This window comes from Brassica oleracea, chromosome C2, assembly GCF_000695525.1.
Source record: "Brassica oleracea var. oleracea cultivar TO1000 chromosome C2, BOL, whole genome shotgun sequence".
Lineage (NCBI taxonomy): Eukaryota > Viridiplantae > Streptophyta > Magnoliopsida > Brassicales > Brassicaceae > Brassica > Brassica oleracea.
The window spans coordinates 48,699,962-48,723,359 of record NC_027749.1 but is presented as its reverse complement, the minus strand read 5'-3'; the positions used below and the strand labels follow the sequence as shown (position 1 = coordinate 48,723,359).

The 23,398-nt window shown below is 32.5% G+C and overlaps 2 protein-coding genes, 2 long non-coding RNA genes and 1 pseudogene across 6 annotated transcripts; 3 read left to right on the top strand and 2 right to left on the bottom strand.

Annotated features, from left to right (window-relative positions):
• LOC106326801 overlaps positions 1 to 1,301 on the top strand; it is a 12,978-nt pseudogene extending 11,677 nt beyond the window's left edge.
• Positions 1,302 to 4,366: 3,065 nt separating this feature from the next.
• On the top strand, positions 4,367 to 5,633 carry LOC106324475 (fructose-bisphosphate aldolase B-like). The gene is made up of 2 exons (XM_013762437.1): positions 4,367 to 4,562; positions 5,416 to 5,633. Exons 1-2 carry the CDS (start codon positions 4,367 to 4,369, stop codon positions 5,631 to 5,633), a joined length of 414 nt encoding a protein of 137 aa, XP_013617891.1.
• A 1,487-nt stretch (positions 5,634 to 7,120) lies between these two features.
• Positions 7,121 to 8,366, bottom strand: LOC106325508. The gene is made up of 3 exons (XR_001266920.1): positions 8,223 to 8,366; positions 7,655 to 7,682; positions 7,121 to 7,190 (listed from the first exon to the last, which is right to left on the bottom strand). It is a non-coding gene; the product is annotated as an uncharacterized LOC106325508 (long non-coding RNA).
• Positions 8,367 to 11,183: 2,817 nt separating this feature from the next.
• Positions 11,184 to 12,493, bottom strand: LOC106325470. Of its 3 annotated transcripts, none has more exons than XR_001266911.1 (3): positions 11,800 to 12,490; positions 11,617 to 11,723; positions 11,184 to 11,479 (listed from the first exon to the last, which is right to left on the bottom strand). It is a non-coding gene; the product is annotated as an uncharacterized LOC106325470 (long non-coding RNA). The 3 variants fall into 3 exon arrangements; XR_001266909.1 differs by having other exon boundaries at positions 11,184 to 11,476; positions 11,800 to 12,489; XR_001266910.1 differs by having other exon boundaries at positions 11,617 to 12,493.
• Positions 12,494 to 13,768: 1,275 nt separating this feature from the next.
• Positions 13,769 to 14,433, top strand: LOC106326477 (agamous-like MADS-box protein AGL80). Its single transcript, XM_013764449.1, has one exon. The coding sequence runs from the start codon at positions 13,783 to 13,785 to the stop codon at positions 14,431 to 14,433; it is 651 nt and encodes a 216-aa protein (XP_013619903.1). The 5' UTR covers positions 13,769 to 13,782.
• Positions 14,434 to 23,398: the final 8,965 nt, after the last annotated feature.

Sequence of the window (23,398 nt, the reverse complement as noted above, 5' to 3'; positions counted from 1 at the left end):
CGGGCTCCGATTGAGGCGTGGTTGGTGTCTACGGCTTCGTCTCGACGAGAGGAACACGATGGTGGTCTTGAATGCACGAGATGATCAATGGTTAGGAAGTTATGGGCGATTTACTAAACGGAAACGAAACTGAGCTTAAGGAATGCGGTTTCCGGCGATTACCTAGGGTGTTTATCGGTGGTGGCAAGCTGAACGTGGTCATGGCGCACGGTTTCTCCGGCGACGAGTTCAGGTGAGCTTTCTCCCTTCTTCTCCTTCTTCTCTCTCTCTTTCTCTCTCTCTCTCTCTTTCTCAAGCTTTAAAGAAGATGGGGATGGTGGGGAAGAAGGTGGAGATGGTGGAGAAGAAGGTGGAAGTGGTGGGGTTGGAGAAAGAAGTGGAGATGGTGGGAGTGGTGGGTCATTACATGGACGCTGGCGTAAAGCTCACATGTACCACTCTATTTCAACTTAGTTACAACCTTTATATATATGTGTGTGTATGTTTTATCTTCTTTTATTATAAATATACTTTCAAAGTGACCTTCAATTATTTCAACCTTGTGTTTACAGATAATAATTCACGTGGTGAATTTCTTGGTCCACTGGTATATACTGTATCAATGATCCACCCCTACGATTTTTTTTCTTTCATTTTTTCAGTTTTCAATATAACAACCCTAGTATGTTTTTTTATTGATATGTATATTTATTTACTTCCATTTTCTCAGTTCGTTGAAGACAAAGTTAACGGTAACAGCTATTACTACCCAAAAGGAATTTATTACGTAATGTACTACTTCAAAACCAATTACGGCAACCCTTTAATCTATGTCACCGAGAACGGTGAGTTCTACATACTACTCATCTCTTTTCATTTATACTACACATATTAAATAGTGTCTTTTCGAAATAGGTCCAAGAAACTAACTTTTAAATATTGTGTAATATTTTTCACATTATGGCGGTTTAATTAGGATTTAGTACGCCCAGTTCAGAAAACCGTGAGCAGGCTATTGCGGATTACAAACGAATTGATTATCTCTGCAGTCATCTATGTTTTCTCCGTAAGGTCATCAAGTAAGTAGATGCTATACTATATGGCTGCTTTTCTTCCAATGTTTATCAACTTCTTTCTCTTTTTGGTAATATATATGATTGTTCAGGGACAATTATGAATTCTGTAAAGGCTTTACCGTCAGATTTGGACTCAGTTACGTTAATTGGGAAGATCTCGGCGACAGAAACCTCAAAGAATCTGGCAAATGGTACCAGAGATTCATTAACGGACCGTCAAGACCGATGTGAAACAAGACTTTCTCCGCTCAAGCATCTCTTCCCAGAGTCAGAAGAAGAGGCTCGCTGATGCATGAAACACTTTCCCCCCGTCAAGATCATCTCCATGTCTCTCACTCTTTCTAGTTGCTCCAAAGAGATAAGGAGCTTCTTCTACCTATAATAATGTACTAAATAAATATTCTCAATAAAAAGATGATCAGCTACTAATGAATAAAAAATTATCTGCAACTACATTATGTCAAGATGATCGAGAGAGAGAGAAATAACACAATTTAAACCAAAAACGTCACTCAGACACACATACAAAACAAATAAATAAATACCCCCAAACCGCAAACTAGTTTCGGGTAATAAAAATATAAACATCAAACCAATCAGCTCAAATTCACTAATTGGCTAAATAAGTTCAACTTTATATACTAGACTAGATTTTCAACATAATAAACAATGACCAAACCTTATACAAACTCAAATCTAGCTACACCAAAGTTCTATCATCCTGAACTGAAACTTAATGGTATTTTCCATATGATTTTTTTATCATTCAAATGATTTTATTTTATTTTCGTTCTTATATAATCAAGAAAACCAAAAGAAGCTAAACCGAAGTACTTTGTGTTTTATGAATGCTTCCCCATCTAAACTATTAAAACTGAAGTACAAATAAATCTTAACCCTAAGTTTTCTTCAATAATTATCTTCCAACGCCATTTACCTTATAAATAGCAATTTTCATAAAAATTGTTACGAAATTACCTAATATTTAGCTACTTAATAAATTTAGAAGATATGTGTTAACTTAGGAAGAAGGTGTTGTGAATGTCTTGTGTATTCATTACGTACAACAAAGATTATATACATCACAAGAGATCTCAATAATAGATCCTTAGTTATCAAAATCTATACGTATATTCTACAACAACTATTATACGATCTTATCTTGACTCCAACAAAGCTTGCTCCTCTAGTCGAACCAGACCGAGCTCAACCGTACCAAACCAATGCTAACGCTAACACTCCCCCTCAAGTAGGTGAATGTAGGTTACGAACACCTAACTTGGATAACAAGTAATTAAACGCAGGAGCACCCAGCGCCTTGGTCATGATGTCTGCTAGCTGCTCTGTAGTTCGCACATGCCGTGTCACAATTAACCGGTCCTGTATTGCATCTCGAACACTATGACAGTCGGACTCAATGTGTTTAGTCCGCTCATGAAACACAGGATTGTTTGCGATGTATAGAGCTGACTTGCTATCACAGAACATCTCCATAGGTACCTTGTCACTCCTTACTGTCTGTACCTGGCGACCAAACTGCCTCTGAACCAGCTTGCAGAAGTTTGGTAGAACTGTCTTGACCTCAGTTTTCTCAAGTAACAAGTGTATCCACACAGCCCTCGAGAAGTCATCAACGATCGTCAGAAAGTACACTGCACCGCAGGAGGATTGTTTACGATAGGGACCCCACAGATCAACATGTATTAACTCAAATGGTACTGAAGCTTTATTAGAACTCTCGGAAAACACCCCTCGAGTTTGTTTGGATTTAAAACAAATGTCACAACCACCAAATTTTTCCTTATTGTCTAAAACACCAGAAACAAAAGGTAAATGTCCTAAAACGCCAAAAGCAGGATGTCCTAATCTCCGATGCCACAGCGTCTTGTCTTCAGTAGACTTGATTCTGTGTCCTCGTGCCATAGTAACATCTCAATAAACATAAACGCCATCCCGTTCTTCACCGGCTCCAATCAGGTCTCAATGCTCCCATCAGCATTGTATTTGTACTTGTAGATCCACATACACATCAACACTTTCTTTCCTCTAGGTAGTGCTGTTACGTCCCACGTTCCCTGTTCCTCAAGTGCCTCCACCTCTACTGACATGGCTTCCTTAAAGTTAGGATCCAGCATAGCTTCTTTAAAGCTCTTTGGTTCTTTTCCCTCGGTTATGACTGCAAGAAACACTTGATGTTTCTCTGAAAACACAGTGTCAGTAACATATGCAGAGAGTGGGTAAGATGTATTACCTTGAACCGAATTGGAGGACCTTGATGGAGTTAATGCAGGTGAGACTGGAGTGGCGTTATGTTTATCAATGAGACACTGTGAGTTGTAGGTCACATAGCCCTCGAGTCTGCTGCATGGGAAGACACCGTACGAATGCTTGTACGGCAAGGCACCAAATTATGCCGACATCAAAGTATTCGGTTGCCTGTGCTTCGCACACAAGATGTCTCGCGATAAAGATAAGTTCAAGGAGAGAAGCCGGAGGTGTATCATGGTGGGATATCCTTACGGGAAGAAAGGATGGAAACTATACGATCTGGAGAGTCAAGAGTTCTTTGTGTCTCGAGATGTAGTGTTTCAAGAAGACATGTTTCCGTATCAAGAGAAGACGATTGAGCCGGTTAACAGTGACGATCTTCCTGTCTCTCAAGACTTGGAAGTGTTCCAGGAGGTTCCACTGATTGAGGAGTTGTCTGTGGGGAGCACTGTTCCAGTAGTTGAAGCTACTGAGACTGTCGTAGTGTCAACCGTCGAACCAGACCGAGCTCAACCGTACCAAACCAATGCTAACGCTAACAATATGCAATTTTTCATCTATATTATACAATCCCAACGACATTTCTTCTTCTCATTATATTTCATCGTGTTATCCCATTAGTCCATACATTTATTTTAAGCTTTCATATGTTTTTTACTCTTTCATATGTTCTTGGTTTTCCATAAACTAAGTTTATCATGTGTTGTGCAGGTTTATGCTCGACGAGATAATGACATTGCTCATACAGTTTAAAGTAACGAAATAATGGTGTTCGTCAATAAACGGCTCAAGTATCAACATTATGTGTTTAAAAAAAGTAACAACAGTACGACAAGAAATTTTGAAGGTAAACATAAGATCTGGATTTGTCGCTTGAATTGAGTTTCATGTTGACAAACTGATTAATTTATTCATAATTTTTAGTCTGGTCTGGTTTTATCCGATCTAACCAACTGTATTACCGATCTGAAGTGGTATGTCGTTCTTTTTATTAGGTTTGTAATTAATTGTGTTTTAAACGTGTTCAGATGAGCTGATCGCTAATGCCGCTTACATCGGCACACCCGGATATTCTCGCTGATGAGTCCACAGGAACCATTGGGAAGCGTCTTGCAAGCATCAACGTCATGAAATTTGAGTCCAACAGACGTGCTCTCCGTGAGCTTCTCTTCACCGCTCATGGTGCTCTCCCTTGCCTTAGCGGTGTCATCCTCTTCGAGGAAACTCTCTACGAAAAGAGTTCCGATCGACGGTATGTGAAATCAATTCTCTCTATATGTATCTATATGTGTTATGTATATATGTGTCTATATGTGGTATGTATATATGTGTTTATAGTTTTATACGTGTTCAGTATATGTGTGTGTATCAGTGTATGTGTTCAGTATATATGTGTGTATAGTATATATATATTCAGTATATATCTGTGTGTGCCTCTATGTGTATGTATATGTTTAGTATATATGTGTATGTATGTGTTCAGCATATGTTAGTTTGTGTGTATGTATACTGAACATGCAAGCTTTTAGTTAATATTCTTGAAGGAAGGAGAAGTACTACCAGGTATCAAAGTCGACAAGGACATGCAAGCTTTTCATATCAAATATACCATTTATCAAATATCTCACGAGGATACATGCTATGATTGTCCATCTCTTAAGCAACAGTTCAAGCTTTGGCAATGTTTTATAATCTATCTCTGATTATAAACTGATAAATTATTTTGTACATTGGATAATGTAAAAACTATTTACCAATTGTATATTATATATATGACTATACTAGACTTAATACTAACTTTTTTTGCTAAACTGTAAATATCATATAAATGAAAAGAGATTTGCAAGAGCAAGATTTAGAGTTTGAAACATTTTGGCAAAAAGAAAGAAAAAAACAAGATAGATCAATAACAACCAAAACAATGACCAGATAAGAGCACCTAATGTAACCAAATCACCATAAGTGCAGTAAATAACTTATTAGACCTTTTAGCATAAATCAGGTTCCTCATCTCCCTATCAATCGCTCTGAAGACTGAAGTTGCAGGCAAGGAAACATTGTTATGGATCAAATTATTTCTTTGCTTCCATAGGTGGAATACGACCGCTTGAGAAACCAACTTCCGCAGCAGCAGCATCCTCCGGGAGTGTGGAGCTCGAATCCATGAGAGTAGCTCCGACCAGTTTGCGAAACTCTGATGAAGAGGACCACATCTGGTGGAGACTTGGGACCATACGTCGTTGCTGTAGTGGCAAGAGAGGAAGAGATGGTCTCTTGTTTCAGACGCTGTGTTGCAAAGGGGGCAGCTAACAGGAGTGGGGAGACCCCATGAGGCTAGTCTCGCTCGAATAGATAGTCTGTCGTAGTTGGCCACCCACTAACTTAAATTTTTTAACGTAAAATATTGATCAAATATTCAAATATTCATATACAACAATATTATATTTTTGAAATATTTATTATGCATTATAGCACGAGTCAAAGCCTACTATAACTAAAGTTTAATTTTATATATATAGCGCATATCATAATTTTTTTCCAAAATCAAAATTTTTAACATATCTAAAACCTATAAAATATATCATTTACACATATCATTTACACAAAACAAAGTATAAATTACATAAATAGTTAGAATATACAAATCATGTAAAATTTTATAGTTTTCAATTGAATAGAAAATTTGTCGACTGAAAAATAATTCCGCGCTTTTAAAGCGCAGGTCAAAATCTAGTTCTCGTATTAAGATATGTGTTTCTTCGCACCGCACATTTTTAAATGGATTAGTAAATGAGGTAAGTGTGTATTAATTAAGAAATTCTTGTGTATTAGTTAAAAAAATTCTGATTTAAGTATGGGCAAATCTCCAAAATAGCACATTTCTAAGTTTATATCACAAAAATAGCACTCAAAAACTAAAATGACCAAAATAGCACATATCTAAGTTTATCCTTCGAAAATTTTAATTTTTTTATTTTTCAAAATTTGAAATCTTATCCCCAAAACCTCATTTCTCAACTCTAAACCCTAAACCCTAAACTCTAAACCCTAAACCCTAAACCTTAAATCCTAAACCCCACCATTTAACTCTAAACCCTAAGTTTGTGACTTTTGATAAAACATTAAGTGCTATTTTTGTGACTTTTGACCTTGAGTGCTAGTTTGGGAACATAAACTTGATTTAGTGTTATTTTTGTCTTTTTCTTTTTAAGTATTGGAACGTTGATAATGGAGTTAAATTTTCAAACGAGGACTACCATAAAACCTAACGTAATCAACACGGACAACATTTTAGAAGATAAAATTTACCTCGTCTTAATCTCACGTGACCAAGTTATCATGTCAATTATAATCAGGTTGCCCTATACATGTGCCCGCATAGAATGGACCAAAAACTCTTTGCTACATTTTTTATCGTTAGTTACTTATAAATGCATCCATTAACAACCCACCAAGAGTCGTACTAAATTCGGAACAATGATCCAACATAGATGGAAACCAAAGCTAGATATCTAATCAAGGTACAGCACAAACGGTCTCTCTTCAGTCATTACTCTTTGAATTGCCATTCTCTACGACACATGGGGCAATGAGCTTGACTCGTCTGTGAGTTAACCCATTTCAGTATACAATGAAGATGAAACGAATGGTTGCAAGCTCCCCAAACTGCTCAATAGCCACAACGATCAAGGCGTAAGAATATAAAGCAGGGGTTTTAGTTCTGAAATAGACAAAGAGAGGAACTTACTTAGAGGGCAATCATCTCCAGGGAGTTTGCAGTCTGGACAACAACCGTCAAATGGCATACGACATATCCCACATGTCTCATCTTGAGCATCCCATGTCCATGACGCAACCGCATGCCACCTACAATGTAAGAGTTCATGTACTGGAATCGAGAATGCATATAATAAACGTAGTAATGGGACAAAGAAACTTACTCTGTTTTTCGAAGTCAGGAGACATTGTAGCACTGAGAGTCAAGGAAGAAACAGTTCTTTGGAAACAAAATCCTAAAATTAAGAAACTTTGAGCTAATCTTAGCCTACCCTATATGAACTAGTTGAGAGTTAATAACAAGAATCCTCACCGAAAAAACTCTATTAGAAACTCATCGAAATCAGTTAATCACAATTGAAATTCATGAAAAGAGAACAAAGAGAAAAAAATCTATTAGAAACTCTTCAAAATCAGTTAATCACAATTGAAACCTAAGCTGCACCTTAAAAAAAAATCATGTTTTAAACATCAAAAAGCCTACGTACTGGAAGAACATCATTGTCATGAACTTTGGATGCATGATATGCAGAGAAAATGAAGTAGAAGGATACGCAAGATCTTCACTTTCATGTCTTCCTCCTCAAGGAAACAAAAAAAAAAAAATCTTACAACACAAAACAGAGAGATGAACTATAAGATAACAGGAAAACCAAAAAAGAAACATTTTTAAATTAAAACTCACAATTAGCAACGAGATTACTAAACACAAAGAGTGGATATACATCTCAGTTTCCCCAAAAGTTCGATAGTTTCAATAGACTGCCAATAAATCCAGAAGAAACAAAATATATCTCTGTATTGATTTCTCTCAGACATTTGATCGAACACCTGGTGGACACTCAGATGTTTGAGGACTTGAATGTACAAAACTCGTTCTGGAATACCCACTAAGAAGAAACCCAAGAAAGTAATATCCTTTTTACATAACGCAGTATTAAACTCTAAATCTAAAGCTGTTAAGGCTTGATCGTCTGGAAGCTTAGACGAAATACATTCATACAAATCATATCATCATGTTTTGATGCTTTCGTACTCGAGCATGAAACAGATCGTCTTTCTTAATCCGGAGAATGTAATCAACAGAAAGGAATAAAGCAATCAGAAAATTCAGAAACTCACCGGCGATGATGGAGAAGCGAACTGCGACAGAGAAGAAGCGGCGAGATTGGGAATGGAAATCAATGATTCAAGTTATGGGGCTTTATTTAAAATTCGGCTTTATTTGAAATTGAACTATAAGCGGCTCTTTAACAATAACAAATAAGTTTTTTTTTAATTAAAAGTTTAAGTCAAGAAATTGATCCAAATTGTTTTTATTATTATTTTAATTATCTTATTGAGAAAAATCAGTTAATGCTTTGAAGTTGAAATATATTGGATTTAAATTGGGGCAAATCTCCAAAATAAGACATTTCTAAGTTTATATCATAAAAATAGCACTCAAAAACTAAAATGACCAAAATAGCACATTTCTAAGTTTATCTTTTGAAAATTTTAATTTTTTTATTTTTCAAAATTTGAAATCTTATCCCCAAAACTTCATTTCTAAACCCTAAACCCTAAACCCTAAACCCTAAACCCTAAACTCTAAACCCTAAACTCTAAACCCTAAACCCTAAACCAAACTCTAAATCCTAAACTCTAAACCCTAAACCCTAAATTCTAAACTTCACCCTTTAACTGTAAACCATAAGTTTGTGATTTTTGATAAAACATTAAGTGCTATTTTTGTGACTTTTGAGCTTTAGTGCTAGTCTGGGAACAAAAACTTGATTTAGTGATATTTTTATCTTTTTCTCTTTAAATTTAAATTGGTGCGTGTGATTATCGGAGCGGAGCTTGGCCATGGCAAGACGGAGCAAATCGGAGGAGTATTGCAGCGAATCAGTGGAGCTCGGCCGTGTGACTATCGGAGCTTGTCTGTGCGACTATCAGAGCTTGGTTGTGGCAGGATGGAGCAAATCAATGGATGTTATGTGTTGTCCGTTTTACAGTGAAAGGCGGCGAGTTATAAGGGACTCAATGCAACTCGTTTAATGAAACTAAAATCCAAATTATCTCAAATATACTTTATATCTATAAAGTCTAAATCAAAATGAAAAGAAACATGATGAAAAACGTGAAAGATCTGGAAAAAAAAGAGAGAGCCATTTTTGACCCATAAAAATTGCAGGTTGCAAGAGAAGAAGATGGTACTGAAATTACCATTTTACCATCTATTAAAAGAAAAATGAAAAATAAACTAAAAGGCTCATGGCATAGCTCAAAGCCTGGTTTCTTGAAAATGGAGAGAGTCACCTACCATCTAAGCCCGTGCATATTGTTAATGTTAGTAACTCCCTAGGAAGTTAATAACAAAATATTGAGACAGTTCAAAATGAAAGAAATGGTTTTTAAATTACTGGGACTCTCAGCGAATGTACGGATCAAAGTATTGTTAACAAGGTATTTTTATATGAATCCAGATATGTAACTACGTGTACATTTACGATTTTTTTGGCGGAGTACTAACCGGATCATTCGAAACAATAAACTGGATTTTTTTTATTCTCTGAAAAATAAACCAGATAATTTAAAAATATAAAAACGGATAATTCAGCAATAATCCGGATTATAACAATAAAATCCAGAAAATAGTTCTCTATGTTTTTAAAGCGGTAATCGGGATTATAGCGGTTATATTAGTAAAGCGATAATCCTGATTATAATGGTAACTAGATTCTGACCCGCCCTTGGTATATTTTTGTTTTGGTTTTTTTGAGAAATTTATTTTTTTATATTTTTGTTATTTTTTGTAATTATATTTGAGTTTAATATTAATTTAATTTAAAATAATTTTGATAACTATGTCAAATATGTCAAGTTGCATAACTATACACTTGTGCTATATGTATTTCAGAAATTATTTTTAGACTTTATTCCTAAAATTTGCAACATGTTATATTTTCTTAGTAATTTCTTAATATAATTAGTCAAGAATATTCGTACTCAAAAACTCTGACTCGGAATCGACCTGAAAATCAAAGTTTCATACTCTATTAGACCTTGCGTATATACTCGAACGTTTTTAAAGTATTATATCTGAAAACCAATATCAAAACTAACATGCACCAAAATATTTTTAACATATTCTGTTAAATATATGTATACATTTGGTTAATTGGTATTTACTAACTTTAAATAAAATCACATTTAATAAATATTTTTAATCGAATAATCTATTTGAAACGGGTTAAAGTAAATGATTTTATATGAATATTTATTTTTATTAAATCTACTTGAACCCCATTACCAAAAACACAATGGTGAACATAATAGTGGACACGTGTAATGTATGGTTGAAGGTAAAAAAACACAGATGATTAAAAATTCATGTGGGAAGATCACAAAAAAATGATTCGTTGATAATATCAAACGGTTATTAAAAGGGAGTTGGGATTATACTTGTTGCCTTTATTTTTGGTAGTCCACTAAGACAAAAGTATTTATAGATATAAATTGGTTGGACGGCCTTTATCAATGGGTGATGTTTCTATTTTAATAGAATAGATAGCCAGAAAATAGTTTTCCATATTTGTAAAGTTAATAGGAATGAACCGGATAATACATTATTGCACCAAGTCAAGTTATTAGTCGAGATTTGAATTCAGATACCTACAAGTAAACCCGGTATTTTTATAGTATTTCGGATACACAATAAATGGAAATATATACGCAAGTGTCAGGTCTACCTGCAGACCTAGCTGTAGGATTAGTCTCGGGATATTGAGCTTTCAACAGTATCGTATCCACTCACCTAATTACAGTTTGTTTTATGTATATTGCAAACTCTCACATACACATTTTAATATACATAACATGCATACACCTTTGGATAATGTGTATTATAACCGGATATTACATATACATAACATGTATACACTTTGTATCCGGTTTTAGTTTCTGAAATCTGGGTTTTGATTAACGTTTATATTCTGGATAAAGTTTTCCAAAACCGGTATCTATTATAAATAGTTGTCAGGTTATATAAGTAATTTCAGAAGGATTAAAACCGGATATTAACAATAAAAATCTCGATATTTGGGAAATGCAAGTATAAACTCAATGATAATTGGATAACAACTACACATCCACTTAGTTATTAGGATATGATATTAAATATGCTAAGCGGTTACAATTGTCATACACAATCACCAAACCACAATTTTCATGTTTTTCCCTTGTATGTCCTTCTCTAATTTCCGAGGCATCTGTGTAAGCTGTTCAATCTTGGTAAAAAAAGTTGAGCTTTGTTTGATGAGTCTGAGTCATATCTAGCTTGAGAGCCCTTCAAAAGGTTCGATCATTTTATCTTTCCCAATCATATAGAAATTCTACTGGTCAAACAAAACCACAAAAGGTTCAGAATTTAGCAAATGTATGAATTCACAAGAACAACTCAATCATGTTGAAAACAGCCTTAGTTTGCAAAAAAAAAGAAAAACATTATTAATCTAAACAAAGTAAAACATACCAACTCACGCGGTAACCTAGCTGAAAAACGTTAAGGTGAAGATGCTTCTTAGCAAACTCTGCAGCTAAACAACCACCATGCCCATCATAAATTGGAAAAGAGCACACCTACAATAAAGATAGATACAAACTGTAAATCTTTTTCAGATATGTCTTTAAGATAAGTGAATCTGGGAGAGAGAACCTGAGAAAAAAACATGAGAGGAGATTGAGTAGCACAAGAGTCTGAGGAAGAGATAGACCCATGATCTCAGGAGGAGGTGCGGAGGAAGAAAGACATGGGTTGTTGACTAGAGTTAATCTCAGCACATTCGCTGTCTTCGAGCGGAGATGGGTTGTGGTTGGCTTCGAGAGTCTCTCGCGTTTTTGTTGCCCATATCAGAGAGAAAGAGAGGATACAGACAAAAGGTAATCTAGTGCCTGTGAATGGACAGAACTGGATCGGGTTTAAAGGTCTTGGAGCTGCTTGATGGTGAGGCTGTGTATTTGATGGCGGTGAGGAGGTGGCAATTATCGAGATGGGACTTGACGGAGTCTATGGTTTCTTCTTTTTAGAAACGAAACATGGCGGATCTGATGATAGGGAGATGAATGTAGTTTGGGGAGTTGAATCTAAAACTGGATTTGTAGAGGATAATACGAATAGATCTTGAAGAAGATTTTTTTTGTTCAAAGATCTTGAAGAAATAAGAAAATAAATTTAACCAGGGAGAGAGATAACAGTTGAGATAGAATAATTTCAAAATTCAATATATGTTTAGTTTTAGATGTCAAGTGGTGGCGTGAAGTAGGGTTCAGTAGAGTAATAATTACAACTCATAGCATGTATATCTGCAGAAGCTCAGTGTGTCAGACTGCCTCAGAACTAGTGTAAGGGCAAGGATGAGATTATGAAAGTGTAACAGTGTCGTATCCGTTCGCCTAATATTATTTTGTTTTATGGTCATGGGGTGCAATTACTCTTTAAGTTTTTTTTCAAGATTATCTACCATGTTTTTCTAGATTTCTATACCTAACATATTTACAGCTATTAGATATCAAAATATCTTCTTATTTTTGAATTAATTATTATCTATATATTTTCCCATTAAATTCATAGATTATTTTTAAATTGCCTTATTTTGATTCAGTTTTTTTAAAATATAATTATATTATATATATATATATATATGTATATATTTATTTATTATTATTTAGACATATATATATATATATATTTTAATCGTTAAATGTTTTGTTTGAAATATTTTTAATTAATTTTTTGACTTTATTTGTAGTCCAACAAGTTTTATTTTGCTAGAGACTAATGTGTAAGTATCATTAAATTATAAAATCAAAAACATAAATTTAAAAAAAGGAAAATTATTTTTCTTTTCATAAACAACAACTTCGGCATATTTTAATTTTTTTTTGTCACTGAATATTTCACTAGAAACTAAGAAGAAGAAATGAGCCCAAAACGATGGTCAAAATCATGATGTCCGTTACAAAAAGAAATGAGCTTGAAGAGCCATTTTGCTAAATCATCAGCAAATAAATTGTCCGATCTAGAACCATGATAGAAAGAAATTGTTGCAAAACCAGAGGAGATCGATCGGATGTCTTTCAAAATTCCGATGATAAAAGAAAAATTATACATTTCAATAATAGAGTTATTTTCATTGTTTTTACTCATTTTTATTTTATTTTAACTTGAAATTTTATAAACTTCTAATATCAAATTAAAAAGAATATTCGATTTTCTTACTGTTTATAATTGATAATATCTAATGATTTTTATTTCTGCTATATTTATGCATATTTATGTTCCATTTAAATCATATTTCTCCAAAATTATGCAAAATAATTTTAACTGCATGCACTTACCACTCATAATTTAGAACCAGACACTTGTTAATACAAGTATCAGTTCTTATCAAGAAAGTTTGGCTATGAAAATGTAACTATACTCCAAAACTGAATGCTAAATTTACTTCCTCCAAAAAAAATTGCATTCAGATCTAATATCCCTGAAATGGTATGATATTCATATATAGATGAATATGTTTAGATTTAGATAATATACATCCATTTAAAATAATTCAGACATTGATATGTATATATAAACGATACTCCATTATTATCAAATTATAATATACACACAAGAAAAAAAAACAAAGAGTTAACCATGACAAGACAAAAGGTGAAGATGGCTTTCATTGAAAATGAGTCCTCAAGGAAAGCAACATACAAGAAAAGAAAGAGAGGTATCTTGAAGAAAGCCAACGAGTTAGCAACTCTCTGTGGCGTCCCAGTCGGTGTAATCATCGACAGTCCGTACGACTTGACCCCGGAGGTGTGGCCATCGAGAGAAGATATGGACAATGTTCTGTCCCAGTGGCAGAGGTTGCCGGTGATGGACAGGACCAAGAAGATGCTAAACCAAGAGTCTTATCTTAAACAGAGTATCTCCAAAGCAACTGAGACATGTAAGAAGCTGACCAAAGAAAACAAAGAGTTGGAGATGAAAGAGGTAATGTTTGATTGTCTTAGTGGCAAGACTTCACCACCTCGTATTGAGAAAAGTGATCTTCGTGGTTGTGGTAATGTCATTGAGCAGTACCTAAGAAATCTTAATCGTAGGATTGAGATTCTTAGTAAGAACGACGGAGCGTCTTCTTCATCTGTTCATGCTGCTGCTACAACATCTGTTGCCATGCCTATAGTTGAGTTGGGTTCTTCTTCAACCGCATTTTGCGATATGATTCGTCAACAGCAGATTCAAAGTAATATGAATCAGAACGTTAGGGGCTTGGATCTGAATCAGCAACAGTGGTGAGCATTGGTGAACATCCTTAAGAGGTCTCTGATCATGTTTCTGTTTCGTCAAACTATCAATAAAAATATATTTAAGCATCTTTTTGTTTTAGTTACATGTATTCAATATTCATTGCTTTTACGTGTAATGCATTTTATCTTTAATGACAATTCATTTTCTCAAGTTCTAGTTCTTTGGCAAGAACCTAAATTATGTGAATTTAAATTCCAATGGTGAAACAACAAAATACTAACACAATCCAGTTAATAGGCTATATGTCTTGAGGTGTCTAGTTGATTAACTTCTTATTACTCCTTAACCAAGTACATATATACTTGAAAGTTCAAACTATTTACCGCCTAAAAAACATCGAAATAATATGTGTTAAATTAAATAAAGAGAAATTCCCTAGTTTAGTTCTTTTTAATTTTTTGTCACAAAAATAGCATTCAAGGAAGAAAACGACCAAAATAAGTTTTATTAAAAGGTAAAAATATATTTTTACCCTATGGTTAACTAATCTAGACTTAGAGTTTAGAGTTAAGAGATGAAGTTTTAGGGATAGGATATCAAATTTTAAAAAATATAAAAATAAATATAAAAATTTTCAAAACAAAACTTAAAAGGGTTATTTGAGAGAATTGTCCTTGAATAAATATAGACCATATTTTTTGTCTAATACGAAACTTTGGAATATTACGTCTTAAATCAAATAAATATATTTAAGCATTTTGTCTTTTAGTTACATGTATTCATTGCTTTGACATGTAATGTAATTCATCTTTAATGACATTTCATTTTCGCAAGAACATGAATGATGTGAATTTAGTTTCCAATGGTGAAACAACACAATGCACAATCTAATTAATATGATATATGTCTTGATTTGTCTAGTTGATCAACTTCTTATTATTCCTTAACAAAGTATGTATATACTTGAAAGTTGAAAATATTTACAGCCTAAGAAACTTCGAAATAATATGTGTTAAATCAAATGAATATAAGGAAGAACTAAGGAAAAAACTAAATAAATAAATAAAATAGACCAGATCTTTGTCTTATACGAAACTTTTGAATAATATGTCTTAATCAAATAAATATATTTAAACATTTTGTGTTTTAGTTACATGTAAGTAATGTATTTTATCTTGAATGACATTTCATTTTTTCTAGTTCTTTGGCAAGAACATTAATTATGTGAATTTAAATTCCAGTGGTGAAACAACACAATAATAAAACAATCCAATTTATAGGCTGGCTATATGTCTTGATTTGTCTAGTTGATTAACTTATTACTACTTAACCAAGTATATATACTTGAAAGTTGAAACTATTTACAGCCTAAGAAACTTCAAAATAATATGTGTTAAATCAAATAAATATAAGGAAAAATTAATAAAAAATTCAAAAAAATAATTAATAAAATAGACCACATTTTTGTCTTATACGAAATTTTGGAATAATACGTTTTAAATCAAATAAAAATAAGGAAAATTTCCAATAAAAAAAGCTAGTATTATTGCATTGTTCTGCAGATTTTTTTTACTGAAATCAAAGTTCTCAAGTCGTCCTCTTTTTTCTTTTGGTTACATTTGTATTACTAAAAATCTGGTAGTCCTTAGCAAAGTCCAAAGAAACATCATGTTAGTTGATATATATATTTACACTTTTCGATTTGATAGAAAGTGGTTACCACGTGAATGCTATATTTCAGCAACAATCAGTCTTCTTTTTGCTTTTACAGTGTGCGGTAGAACTTTTTTATTCCGATCCTCTTTATTCATCTAATTATTAATTCCCTATGATTCGGCAACTATGTAAATAGATACTCCAAGGAAAGAAATCAAATAGCAGACAAAAAGCTGAAAATGAAATAAAAACGATAGTAGAAAAAAGAAGAAGAGATTTTAGTTGGTTGGTTCTAATACGAAAGACACGAAGGGAGTGATGTCTTGTCCATTTTGACAGAAAATGTTTCAAAACCAAATTGATGGGCTTGACTTGATCTGCAAATAATGAACCTGTTTATTCCGATTTTAGAACAAGTTTGGTATACAATTTATAGCCTACTTACACTCTAGGCTTTGTCTTTTGTTTCTTCTAGGTCTAAGCATATATAAATCCTATTAAAGAATCTATAGATCAAATCTTTAAGTAAGAGATATCACTACTATTCTTGGATGATCACGTGTCTTGGATTTTCAAAAATGTGTCGTGTTTTGAACGGATGGTTACTAGCATTGATCGAGAAATTACATTACTATTCGAGTTTGTTATTGACTGGGACACGTAAAAATGTATGATAAATTATACGTTTTGCCAAATGAATATATTTTACCAACAAAACAACATGATGAATATTTACTAGTGTACCTATATTTTATAAAAATGATTTATTTAAAAATTTAGTTAAGTTGTTTACGTTAAGTTCAATTTCATATATTTGTATACACCAAAAAGATCAATTTCATATACGAAAAGATTTAATTTACCAAATACGTAACCCATCCCTAAAGTTGACTTTCATCAGTGAATTGACTATGGAGTATGATCAACTATACATGGTCTTCGCTAGATGAAGTTATATAATTTTTTAGCATAATAATTGATCACGAAATTTTGGGCAATGTTAAAAGGTTAGTTCCACTGATGATCCACTTTAGTAACAATTTGACATTTTGAATTAGACCCAGCTCAAAAATATTTGTTTCGGGTCAAAAACTACATAATTAGTAAAGGTACGCATCTTATAGTAGTCTCTAGACATGCATGGACACTTTCTCAATGCATCAGACAAAAAATCATCTAGACATTGCCAATATCACTATTTAAAAGTGAATCGTTGGTTCTTTCAAATTAATCTTAAACAAATCTAAACCATCCATAGCTAGATGCAAAAACATGAATCTCTTTATTGTCCACTTGATCTTTTGATCTTCAAGTTAGGATCTTACCCATATTAACCAAGTACGATCACTTAGTAACAGTATATATGGTTAATTTCCACTTTCCATGAACAACTTGAACTTCAGTTTACGTGTGATGGATCATAATTTGGAAAGTACGAAAATAGAAAAAAACACATATGATTTTGAGTTTTATTTATTTTTATCTTTTAATTATAACCATAAACTTTTATAATTTAGATACAAACTCCCTATATAATGAATTTCGAACATTTTAAATGCATAACATTTTCAAATGCATAACTAAACAGTGATAGTCTGGTGGTAAGAGAAGAACTTGGGACAAGGTATGAACCTGTCGGTCATGGTTCGAATCCTGACAAAAAATGAAGTTGTCTCCTGCTTGGCCAGACGAATATAAGACCATATTTAAGATCTTATTAGAAAACTCAGGGTTAGGCTACTCATCGATATTGTCTCATTTGGAAGATTAGTTCGGCATAGGTCCAAATAATCCATGTTAAAAAAAACTTTTATTTCGAAAGTGTTTTCATTTTGCATTAGTGTGTTCCGAAAACTATAAATAATTGTGGATTTTTATAGAAAGATTACCTTTTCAATTTTTAGTGAGATATTTTAATATATTTCAAAGAAAATTAAGAATATTTTGATATTATTATTTTCAAAGACTTGTCAATTAAATTTTCTTGATATATAATTATATATCTTTCATTTGTTGGGACTTGCAAGCTAATAAGAATCCAACCCATTAAAAGTGAATAAGTTATAGATTTGACATTTTGACTGTAATTACTAAGAAATATTCTTGTCAGTTTATGTGTGGCTTTCGATCATCATGCATTGTGCGTTGTTGATGTAATCAACAAATCGAGTAAAACTTGGCTTTACTTATTTTGATTAGGAGAATCATGCATTGTTCTCTTTATGATTATAAGATCAATTTTATTGTTCATGCTCCTGAATTTGTTGTGTTTATAAACTTTATATTACGGCTAGAATCCGTAGTTCGATTTTTTTTTTTTTTTGACACCATCCGTAGTTCGATTATAAGTAAACTTTGGTATGTTTCGGTTTAGGAAATACCGAATTTTCAATGCGAATGGTTGGCCCTGGTTTGGGCCTATCAATATTCTTCCCGAAATTCTTTATATGTTCAACCGGGAAAAATACCGTTGAACCAAATAGTGACAGACCGGGTTGGTATACTTGACAGATGTAAACGGAGTATATAGGAAACCATTTTGGCCAATTCAGATAGAGAGAAGAGATATTTGGCTACTGCCGAATCATTCAACTGCAAAGATACTGCAGCTAAAACTCAGATGGCTTTTTCTATTCCAATGTTACTTTTTTAGTAAACATAAACTTGTGGCCAGTACTTATTCACTTCACCTTTAAGAAAAGCTGAAGATACGTACCAGGACCATTAAACTACTTTTAAAATTTAACAGATTTGCGTTTCTCTTGTGATTATAGGGAATTGGTTTGATGAATTCTTTTTTTTTAAGGAATGGTTTGATGAAAATCTGAAATCATAAGGTTTATATGCATTATTCCTACATATATGGTAAAAGATAGTGTTCATATATATCGTAGAGATTTATATATCCATTTCATGATCTATGCTGCAATGGCAAACGCCTTTGAGTGAATAACAAAAGAGTTAAACAGGATACTAAGTGATTATCCAAATCAAGAAAACAAAAAAGCTAAGGTCATTTTTTCATGAAAATCTCTGATGAACTTTCTTACTAAAAATTATAAATAAAAAAAGATGAGAAATGGTCTTTACTAATTTTTTTCTGAAATTCAAACTACACATGTACATGTTTTTTTACAACAGTTTAATTCACTAAAACTAAATAAATAAAATATTATTGTTGAGAAATTAATGTAGATTTTCACCAATGTAGATGTTAAAACAAAAGAAGGTGAGAGGAAGAGTGAAAAGCAAGGAATACATGTACTCTTAGAAATTACCTTTGTATACAAACTACAATATATGTGGGAAAATAATATCCTCCACATCTTGTTATATATTCTACACAGCTGGCTCTAAATCTTTGTTCTTATTTAATTAGTCTCAATAAATACATGTCATTTCTAATTGCTACTTGGATACTAATTGTAAAAATATATCAAAGTAATACAAAAACAAAATCTTACATACTGAGTACGAATATTACAGTCGTTTTCAGATAATACTAGATTATAGGGATTTTGGTTGTTGGTATTTTACGATGGTTACTTATACATATAGTAGCTAAATTTTTTAACAAACAGAATAGTATATTTTATTGCGAAGGTGTTAGTGCAAGTACTAGCTGCCTAGAGATCGATACTAGCTATAGTGTAAGATCTTAATATTCACTAGCTAGACTCAAGTCTAGAACCATATCATTGTATTTATCTTAGTACTCCGAACGTCTGGCATGATGTTCTTGGCATATATATATTTATATAAGATTTTTTTTGTTAGAGTGAGTATATTTGAAATATTTCTATGGATCATATATAGTGTTCAACACTTGAACGTAGCGAATTATAGACTTGTCAAGTCTGATTATAATAGTAATTAATGTTAGATAGAATTAACTTATGTTAGATAGAATTAACTTAAACTGCATATAACCCGTTTTATAAACAAATCATCGTAAGGACATCATCATGAATATCAAATAAAAGAGAATATACATAGAACCACACTAAATAAGCTAGCTATTAGCATTCTTTCATTTAGCAGCATCATGATGATGATTGTGATGATGGCTAGTTATGATGAGTGGCAAGGAGGGAGAGTTTGGCACTCGGACTCTGAAACGCGAGAGGCATGGAACTTGGCGATAAAGGCAGAAGCCTTACGGTCAATACCTGGCTCAGCCACCCAATATCGCTTGTCCTCGTCGCTGGCCCATGCCTTTCTTGTGTATACGCCGTCGTCCCATGCGTCTGCTTCAATCATATGAGACGACCTTCGTGACTTAAAGAAGCTGAAGAGAGAGAACTTCTTTCTGCTGTTGCCTCCCATTAGTTAGAAAAAGAACACACTAAGATTCAAGAAAAAAAACTGTAAATTTGTTTAAGGTTGATGTGTTTGTATTTATGTGGAGAGATGGGTTTTGTTTGGGGATGTATTTATAGGGTAACTGAGCAAAACAGCTTTTTGTGGGAGTTCTTTACGGTCCGGTTTGGTTAGAATCTTGGTTGGTTGGTTGTGTTTAGAAATTATCAAAGAAAAAATAAAGTTTTGTTCAGCTACTACATTGTAGGACCAACGTTCTTTTATGTGTCGCTTGCAATTATTTGGACCTATTCCTTTGTGGAATTATTTGTCGTGTATTCTAACTCAAACCTGATAGTAGTATTCAAAACAATATAAAACCCATACACTTTGTGGAGTATTGCATGCAGTTTCTTATTCAGTATTAGCTACATGATAATAAGTTATGTTCGTGTAATTTTTTTGTCTAATTAATCAATAAAATATTGAGGCATTATGGTCTAACGTTTTTTTGCTAATTTGTTGTTTCATCGTTATTAATCCATAAGAGTTTGGTCGAACCCTATTTTTTTCTAGGCTGGGACCAGCTATTACTAATACTTGATAACATTGATAACATGAATCAAGCGTTTCTTTCAGGGAAATCAAAATAGGGACACAACAGATCCAATTCTTTGAACTAAACCATAACTCAACGCATCGTTGGCACAATGAACTGTTTTCGTTTAATTATTTTCTACACTAACATAAAAGTGTTGATCATGAGAAAATCATAGTGATGGAGATATTATGCGAGAATCTGAAAGGGAGGGATAAGGAAGAATGCGAAGAAACGTGGAAACTGGTATTACAATCAGACGGTTGTTGAGATTTCATCAAACAAGCTTAATCTCAAGGGGTCTGAATTCACTTTATAGCTAAGAGTCTTTGCTCTAGTTTATTTTATTGTTATTAAGTTCTCTGTCTCTTTAAGTCTTTCTTTTTGATCTTTCTTCAAACAATTTTTATTCGAGTGATAGAATCAAACAAAAAGTGTGTATTATTTTATGTTTCGCTACATGTAAAGATAGAATTATTGTAATAGATGTCCAGACATAGTAGTAGTGTTTCTTTGCTGGTTCTTGCTTCCTTATCTTACTTATGCTTCTAGATATCTCTCTCTCAAATTTCAACGAAGTGCCAAACTCTAACAGTTAGATTCATCTGCCTAAAATCAGTCAAAGTAAATAAGAAAGGTATTTTTAGTGTCATGATTTTCTTTTGGCTTTTTAAAAACTGTTCAATTTTGTCTTCAGCCCTTAATCACATACAAATTTTAAGCTTAAATATACGTTTTCTTGAAATTGTAACATGTTGCATATTTTAATATAAATAGACTCTAGTAACATATGCCTATACTTCAATACTAAATATCTCTGTTGAACAAATTGATAAACACGTTTTGTCAAAAAAAAAAGGGTAAACACGTTAGGTCAAATACTATAACAACATAACTAAAGTATTACAATAACTACATTAAATCATATAATAAACTACAGTAAGTTCATATAATTCTATAAATAAGAATTCTCAGCTATGGTTTAGTGGAGATTGTCCAATAATATTAATGTAAAATCAAGGAAGATAGAAGAAGATGTAGTCAAAAGGCAAATGAAAAGAAACCTCTCGAAGCACACACACTGAAAATATGTTTGCATATGACAAAGAGCTTCTTCTTTCGTTTTCGTTCTTTGAGGAATATATTCAAACATATATAATAACAATTCTTAGTTAATGAATATCTTGAAGACTTTTTCATACAAATATCCAAATCTTATATAGTAATATTTTAGCCAGTAAACTGGATATTTTAAGCTATAATTAAAGTATAAGTTAATCCACCACCAATAGTTATCGTTATCGAATTTCATAGGGAATATATATAGAGAAAATGTTGGTTCATTCTTTTGGGATTTGAATGGATTAATCTTGATTGATTTTTCTTTTGGCTAAGAGATTTTTGATAAAGGTCCATATATTTTTTTCATATTCAGGATTATTGTACTCCAGGCATTCCAAATATATGACATTTTAAAGGATTTTATTTGTCTTAAATTAAATGACGTTCTTATTTTTAGAATAATACTTATTATTTTTTAATGTTATATGATCATTCGTATTCAGCATACAAAAGTGATGTTTCTGTTTTAAAAATATATTATTTTCGTTTTATTTAATTGTTGTTTTAGACTTGTACATAAATATTTTAAAAAATTAATTATATATACTTATTAAATAAAAACATCATTACCAATATACCTAACCACATTTCAATCAACAAAAAGATATATTGAAATATAAAATCAATAAATTTTGCATCGAAATTACAAAATACACTTATTTTAAAACTAAAATTTTACTTTATAACGATATTTAAACTGAAACGGAAAAAAATATATAAAATTCTTAATTTACGTACAGAGTTCTAAAATTACATCTAATAAAAGCGGAGAAAATAATAGTTTGGAAGTTATATTTGAAACGAAAATTATTTTAATCTTGCTCTTTGTTTTTTCAGTTAAGCTAACCATACCTGCTCTAATTGTTAGTTTTTCTTTAGCTAAGTATTTGGAAACGAATTAATAAATAATCATAATTATATGTGTTTCTTATAACTCGGGGACGGATCCGGATATCTGGAAAATTTAGGGTATCCGGATCCGGATTCGTCGGATCCGTGGATTTAATATCCGGATCCGGATTTGTGGTTTCCGGATATCCGGGTTTCGGATATCCGTCTCGATATTCTATTATCCGCGGATATACGGATCCGGATCCGGATCCGTCAAAATAATTAAAAATAATTTTTTTAATATAATACATAAATTAAATATTTATAAATATATTTATATATGTTTATAATATTGTAAAAACTAAAATATAATATTACAAGATTAATTCATGTATAAATATTAATATATCAAATATAAATATTAATAAAATTTAAAAATTTAATGTATTTTAAAAATACGGATCCGGATCCGGATATCCGGACCTAAAAATTAAGATATCTGGATCC